At 36.6% G+C, this 7,178-nt stretch overlaps 1 protein-coding gene across 1 annotated transcript; it reads left to right on the plus strand.

Moving 5' to 3' along the window:
* Nucleotides 1-280: 280 nt before the first annotated feature.
* Nucleotides 281-4,642, plus strand: LOC122305765. The gene is made up of 6 exons (XM_043118320.1): nucleotides 281-583; nucleotides 1,285-1,520; nucleotides 1,606-1,864; nucleotides 3,342-3,521; nucleotides 3,600-3,755; nucleotides 4,012-4,642. Exons 1-6 carry the CDS (start codon nucleotides 554-556, stop codon nucleotides 4,177-4,179), a joined length of 1,029 nt encoding a protein of 342 aa, XP_042974254.1. The 5' UTR covers nucleotides 281-553; the 3' UTR covers nucleotides 4,180-4,642.
* Nucleotides 4,643-7,178: the final 2,536 nt, after the last annotated feature.

The raw sequence follows: 7,178 nt of genomic DNA on the forward strand, positions 1-7,178 counted from the left end.
ATTTTTTTTAAGATTGTTTTAAATATTATTTTATTAATAAATTATAAATAAATTATACTAGAATTGTAAGGTGACGCGCTTTTAGTCAAAGAGCTTTATCATAAGTCTATATATTAAAAATCATATTTTTTCTTAAAATTTTTATTTTTAAATTAATTAAAATTTTCTATTTATAATCTATATATTATAGATTGGATTAAAAAAAAAATTATAATGTATGGCGTGTATTTATATTTAAAATTTTTCTTGGTCAAATTCTGGAGAGATAGAGACCAACGTGGAAACCTCACTATTCGTCTCGGGAAATTCATTTATGGCTTTGTTTTCAGCGAGGCAAAAGTGAGCTCCGTTCCAGAACTAGGAGGAGTACATTTCCTTTTGGCTTCTTTTGCAGTCTCTCTCTCTCTCTCTCTCTCTCTCTCTCTCTGTGTTCGAAGGACTTGGCAGCTTGGTGAAAGAAACGGAAGGGTGCGTCATGAGCTGCGCAATCTGAGGTCTGCCTTTTGCTTCGAAGACCCTCTTTCTCTGTTTTCTCTTCTTCTATGAGAAAGCAATGGCGGAAGAAATGTGTTTCTTCAACAAGGTGCCCCTGGCTCACTCCGTCATCTTCTTCTTAATTATTATCTGTTCCTCGCATTACCTTTTGAATTCAACTTTTTGTTTAAAATAGAGGAGCGGACTTTTTATTTTGAAATTTTTTGGTGGAAATTTTTTATTTTTGTGAAATGGGTATGGAACAATTTCCTGTTGGTCTTGAAGGATAATGGTCTTCGTTTTCTCTTTCCCTCTTTCTCTTCTCTTCCGTCTTTGTTATTTTTATTTTCCTTCCTTTGACTTGGATATAAATCTTGCTATGGAAAAAAATAAAGTAAGTAAATTTCATTATCATGATTGATGGGTATTGAAGAAAGATATAGATGGGTTTATGAAGAATGCTTGGTATTCCTCTGCATGTTCCGCTCTGGGTTTCAGCTGCATAAAAATTTTATCTTGCTTATGGCTTATCTATCTCTACCAGTATAAAATTAAGCTTTATTCCCATGTCCACCAAGTGGCTTTTTCTCTGGAGTTGAAATCTAGTGGTTATGTGATATATGTGCCGTGATTTGAAAACATTATATACACTAGAAATCTAGTGGTTCTGTGATATAGTTAGGGTACTGTAACCAGCTCTCTCAACACATGCTTAAAATCTAATGATATAAATGTCATACCATATCTTACAATCCCCCGTTGCAAAATGTTTAATTTTATTTTGGTTTTTATTTTCTCTGTGGGTCACAGGATACTTTCGTACTAAAGCCTCCAAAGAGATCTCCATTTTTATCAAGGATGGTAATCTTAGTGTTTGCAATGGTCTTTGGCGTTTATATCTACTCAATCTGTCTAAAGGGGATAAGCACCCACACCAAGACTAAATTTCGGAACCTTCAAGTTATTGAAAGGCCTTGCCATGATAATGGCATTGAGCTATCCGAAATTCATTACACTCATTTCCCAAAACCTGAAACTTATAGCAGGTAATTCAGAACTTCTGTCTAAGGATTATGTTGGGAGTTCATTCAAATGGGCTGATTCCATTTTTTTTTTTTACATTGTAACCAGGGCCGAGTGTGAGCATAATCCTGTACAATTCTTTGCCATCTTGTCAATGCAGAGGTCGGGAAGTGGGTGGTTTGAGACCCTATTAAATAGTCATGTTAATGTAAGCTCCAATGGGGAGATATTCTCTGTTAAGGATAGGAGGAAAAATATTTCTTCCATTTTACAGAATCTGGATAGAGTATACAATTTGGATTGGTTCAGTAGTGCTTCCAGAAATCAATGCACTGCAGCAGTGGGCTTCAAGTGGATGCTTAATCAGGTATTAACGTGTTTGAATCTGTGTTGATAATCGCTTCTCTTTTATCAAGTTCTCTAATAGGGCGCAATTAGCAAAATTTTGTGGCGCTTGACCGTTGATTCAATGTTAAACCATGAGAATGAATCGCTCCACGCTTTACCAGTTACAACTCATGGGTAAGTGGAAGTATTCTCATTGGTCCAATTGTGAGAACAGCCGCCGGGTTACTTGCGTCAAATTAATTTGTCAATTTATTAAGCATTTCAATTTCAGTGGATGATGTCTTCTCTACTTTTAATGAACTGTTATCAACAGTTTCTCTCCAATGAGTGATGTGTTGCTTTTATTTCTATTTATACACTTGACCATTAGGTAATAGGACAGATATTCTACTCCTCGCCAAGACTTTCCATGCCAAACTCATTTCTTAGCTTAATACTTCGGCTTAGCTATGTATGTGCCCTAAAGATTGCAATCATGTAACTGTCTGATTAGGGTCTATCTCTGGGATGCTAATAGTCCAATATAGCATTATCTGTAGCAACTTCCCTCCACTAAACTGCTCTGTTTAGCACCTGGTTTATAGCCTAGGGGCATTGTTAGCAACAGATTTTTCAAGTCTCCGATGACTTATATGGGTTTCAATTGGTTGCAGCAAGGTCGGAGTTTTGCATATCACTTGTATTTAAGGGAACAGATTATTTGGTCATGATTTCTTTGTAAATATTTTGTGAAGGCCGTTTATTTCAATAATTGAATGCTTCTAGTATTATGAAGTAGAATTCTTGCATCTGTTATGTTCGCACAACCTTGCTATTTTTTCTTTCTTTCAGATGCTTGCCAATTTTACGGTTTCAGTTTGTAGTCGAATCCTATATGGTTTTTGGCTACTGACTTGTGTAGGTAGAGATTTAGTTGGGAGGGGGTAGAGTGGTTGTTCTACTCTTCAGTTCCGGAGATTTCTCTCTTAGCAGTTAACTAGATCTCTAATGTGCCTACTGTTTTCTAGCCATATCTAGCAACATATGCAAGGTTTTGGAGAACAATTGGAAACTCTGGAAACTTCGTATGTGGTTTTTCTTTAAAAGAACTAGTAACATTGGACATGTACATGGCATGAAAGAAAAAGTGAAGCAACTCTGATGGGTCTAGTAATTTGGTGGTAGTGCCCTACAAAGCACAAAGAGATGACAAAAATATCTCTACTTTTTTTTTTCCCTGCAAAAGGTTTTTTTTCCTAGTTTAATCATTCATGTAGTGTCTTACAAATCATAATGGGAAGATTCAAATATCTTTACACCTTTAAGCTGTATGTTTGTGCAAGTCCATACTTAATTTTGGAAAAACGATTACTATCATGTAAATTTAAGCATTCTATCAATATACATCACAGGAACATATATTTTGTGTCTATATGAATGCATAGTATCAAGTTTTTGTGTTTGTTTTTAGTTGTGACTGGTGGAAGAGCCAATATATCTTTGCATTGTACATACAGGGATTAATGGAGCACCATAAAGAAATTGTAGAATACTTCAATCGTACGGGCGTTTCTGCAATATTTCTCTTCCGAAGAAATTTGTTGCGTCGGATGGTTTCAATGCTTGCCAATTCCTATGATCGATATGCTAAGCTATTGAATGGAACTCACAAGTCACATGTGCATACACACGAAGAGGTCTCTCTCTCTCTCTCTCTCCCACACACACACACGCGCGCGATTGATTTTGAACTAATAGCTTTTTATTTGATGTAGGCCAATATCCTTTCAAAGTACAAGCCTTTTATAAACTCCACCTCGTTGATTACAGACCTGAAGGATATGGAGGTGACAAGAGCCAAAGTTTTGGAGTACTTTAATAATACTCGGCACATCATTCTTTACTATGAAGATCTTATCATGAACCACACTGTAAGGGCTTATTTATGATTTTTAATAGAAGTTCTCATATGATCCAATCATCTCATAATATCATGCTAATATCATGATCCTATACATTTTTTACATGCTCTTGTCACTTAACATTCCCACTATCACCCGCTTCTCCCCCCCGCCCCCTTCTTTTTTTCTCCCCTCCCACACAATTTATCTCAATCATCTGAGATAGTGTAAACATCTCTGTAGTGTGCCTCTTCTTGGTGGTCCTTATTCTCCATGTTTCTTGCAGAAACTAGACAATGTTCAACAGTTTCTAAAGCTTCCGAAGAAGGAATTGACAAGCCGGCAAATCAAAATACACAAGGGGCCCCTGTCGGATCACATTAGGAACTGGGAGGACGTTAACAAGACACTTACTGGAACAGTTTATGAGAGTTTTCTCCGTTCAGAGTATTGAACAAAATCTGCCAAAATCTCTGACAGGTGTATATACCAAATTAACCTATTCTTGGAAAAGGAAGTTGACAGGATACCGGCCTCTTGAAAATTTTTGGCTTAGGCTTTTTGATGGTTTTTTCTTCCCAATTAGTCAACAATCTGTTGATGAGCCTTTTTTCTTGATGGCTTTTTTCTTCCCAAAGCCTCAATCAGCAATCCGTTGATGAGCCTTTTCCATCATTTTCTTGCTAGTAAAATAGACATCGTGTATATGTAGCCAATCAATGTGATACAAACCAGCGTTGTTTTACGCACAAATAACTCTGGGTTTTTGGTTTGTGCTGCGTGTGCTCTCTCCGTTTGAAAACATGGAAGAGTTGGAAGAGTAGAGTAAGAAAGATTCGGTGAGGTCTTGATTGTAAGAATAGAAAGTTTGTAAATACTGTTGATGTAGGCAATATTATTGGTTGAACCACGTAAAATACTCGTGTTCACCTTGCTTGTTGACTTGATTTGCTTTGTTCTTTACTTTGTAGCACTTTAGACTATTGTAGGCCATATCAATTTAGAAACCTACAACTTTTCAGTAATTCCTGACTAAAGACGAGTTTATGATAGTTATGCATCAAATTTTAGTTCTATTCTTGCAAAGACGAAGAGTAGTGTAATTGCTGCCTAGAAGAAGAAGACATTTATGATTCTTTGTAAACCCAGCCCCACTTCCAGTGCCCGGGAAAGAAAATTACTAAATATAACTTCTTTTTTTGAAATAGATTTTAATTCATTACTGAATGAAGGAAGTTACAGTTGTGACCAATAATTACGGGTAACAAGTCCCGATTACAAGCTAACTACCCATCGGTTGTATGCTTTTCCGTACACAATTTTCATTGCGCCGGACTATGTCTAAAACTTCTAAGTTCTCTAATGACGACACCACACTGAGACGTGAGACTCTGATGAAGTGTCCATCTCAGCTCGTCTGCGAGAAAACAACACAAACCATCCTCACCCTCTAATAGAGGAGAGGAACTACCCAACCCTCACCCTCTATAAGAGGAGATGACTCACAACCCCCATCCTCAAAAGAGGAAAGGTACTTGCCTATTTCAAAAAATATTTATTAAGATCTAAATTAAAAACAACCATAATAGACACTGAAAAAACAAACTAATAAGACACTATGCCGTATGTCCACTCGCCTTTCGTCCAACCCCTTTTTGCACATAGATTTCTGTTAGCACCCATGATTCTCACTGGTAGCCTGCACCACGTAGAGGTAGCCTGCACCACGCAATTCCTGCACAAGGATTTTTGACAACAAACCAACCGTAACAGAGCCACTTCCTGCACAAGGGTTTCTCACCATCATCGTCGCCAGCCCATAACCACCAAAACCATCCATAATCCACATCGGCTAGACTAAATGGAAAACAGAGACGAAACCAACCTCTATTCTTATAACAACCAAACACAGAACCGTCGATAGGCTTATTCCAAACACTCAAACCAAAAATTTAGATCTAGCAGATCTAAACAACTGAAACGAAAACAATGAAGAACTGAGAAACCATCTAAACACTGCGACTCCCGATTTCCGGCCACCATCCATAGGAGTGTCCGCCATGAGTTGGACTCGGACTCCACCCCAAAACCCTTTTAAAACCTCCATGCAGCTCGACATACAACCCGAAAAACAACCCTCTATTTTTCATAGATAAAACAGAGATCCTTTACCCCGCGGGAAACACCCCAAACCAACATGCAAAAACATCATCTCTAGGAGCAAGTCACCCGAATCAACTCATACCATAACCCTCTGAGAAATCCCCACAGAAGACTATACCAAAACAGTCAGGAACATCGGCCAAAACAAAACTGAGAACCTCCACCCCCAAAGTGAAAAGTCTCTCCGCCCAGCTGGGTGTAAAAATAAAGTAGAGGCCTCGGGACACAACGTCTGGTGGAGGCCTCGGGACACAGATCTTATTTTTAGAAGAAAGGAAACGAAAAACAGAAAAAGGAAGGGTTGGGGGAGGGAGGGAGGAGCCGAAGCTCCACCTCCCTCGGACGATTTTCAATTTCTTTAACCTAGAGAGAAGATAGAAATTCTCTCACTAGGTTCTAAGCTCCACCTTATTACTAAATATAACTAAACAAGTATCGAACCTTCCTAAAATAAAACTTCATTTACATATTTTGAGTATCACTTTGTATTGGGTATTTTGGTCATTTCACTTACTAAAATAATACGAAATGACTAAAATATCTTGTGTTTTTCACTAAAGGGATAATATCCATTTCAAGTGAAGTAAGCGCTAAAAAACTTATTTCATAGGTCTATTTTCCTCCCTTCCCACTCTAAACTGGAGAACAATTCTCGAAAATCTAAATCCATAATTAGCTTGAGAAATGGTAACTGCAATTGTGAGTGAAAGTGAATAAATATAAAATTTATATGAAAAGAAATTATTTTTTAATAATAAATCTAAAAAATTTTTAAAGCGACTATATGACATTTGTATAATCTACGACTATATAATATTACTCAATTACCTTCTCTAACTATCAACGTGGTGGTTACTTAAGTAGTGTATATCACGACGTTATAGAAAGATCAAACCACTAAAGCCACGAGAAGCGTCCAACTTATATGGCTTACTTTTTGTCTTAAAGAATAATACTAAAGAGAAATGGTATATATAGTCGTGAAGTGTATAAATATTAAGCAGTTATTTTAAAAAAGAATGAGATCTATTATTAAAAAATTAATATTTTTATATAGATTTCATATTTATTTATTTTTTAAATAATTGTGTGACGCTTGCATATTAATAACTGTAAATTTCATTTCTCAATACTAAAAGATGAATTATAGTGACCAAAAAGATAAAAACAAGCAACTAAAGAAATCTGCAGGAAAACATCACTGGAACAGACAAGCAAGTGATGGTGAGATAAACATACCGCCGACGTGAGGTTTGTGAAGTAATATACAAATAATTGCTCAAATATTTT

The sequence above is a fragment of the Carya illinoinensis genome, chromosome 1 (assembly GCF_018687715.1).
Source record: "Carya illinoinensis cultivar Pawnee chromosome 1, C.illinoinensisPawnee_v1, whole genome shotgun sequence".
NCBI classification, from domain to species: Eukaryota; Viridiplantae; Streptophyta; class Magnoliopsida; order Fagales; family Juglandaceae; genus Carya; species Carya illinoinensis.

Bases quoted from the DNA above. Each gene is read 5' to 3' on its own strand.
- LOC122305765 (XM_043118320.1), top strand. From the start codon at position 554: ATGGCGGAAGAAATGTGTTTCTTCAACAAG. The intron at 1,521-1,605 runs GTAATTCAGAAC...CATTGTAACCAG, and splicing joins AAACCTGAAACTTATAGCAG to GGCCGAGTGTGAGCATAATC. The intron at 3,522-3,599 runs GTCTCTCTCTCT...TATTTGATGTAG, and splicing joins ATGTGCATACACACGAAGAG to GCCAATATCCTTTCAAAGTA.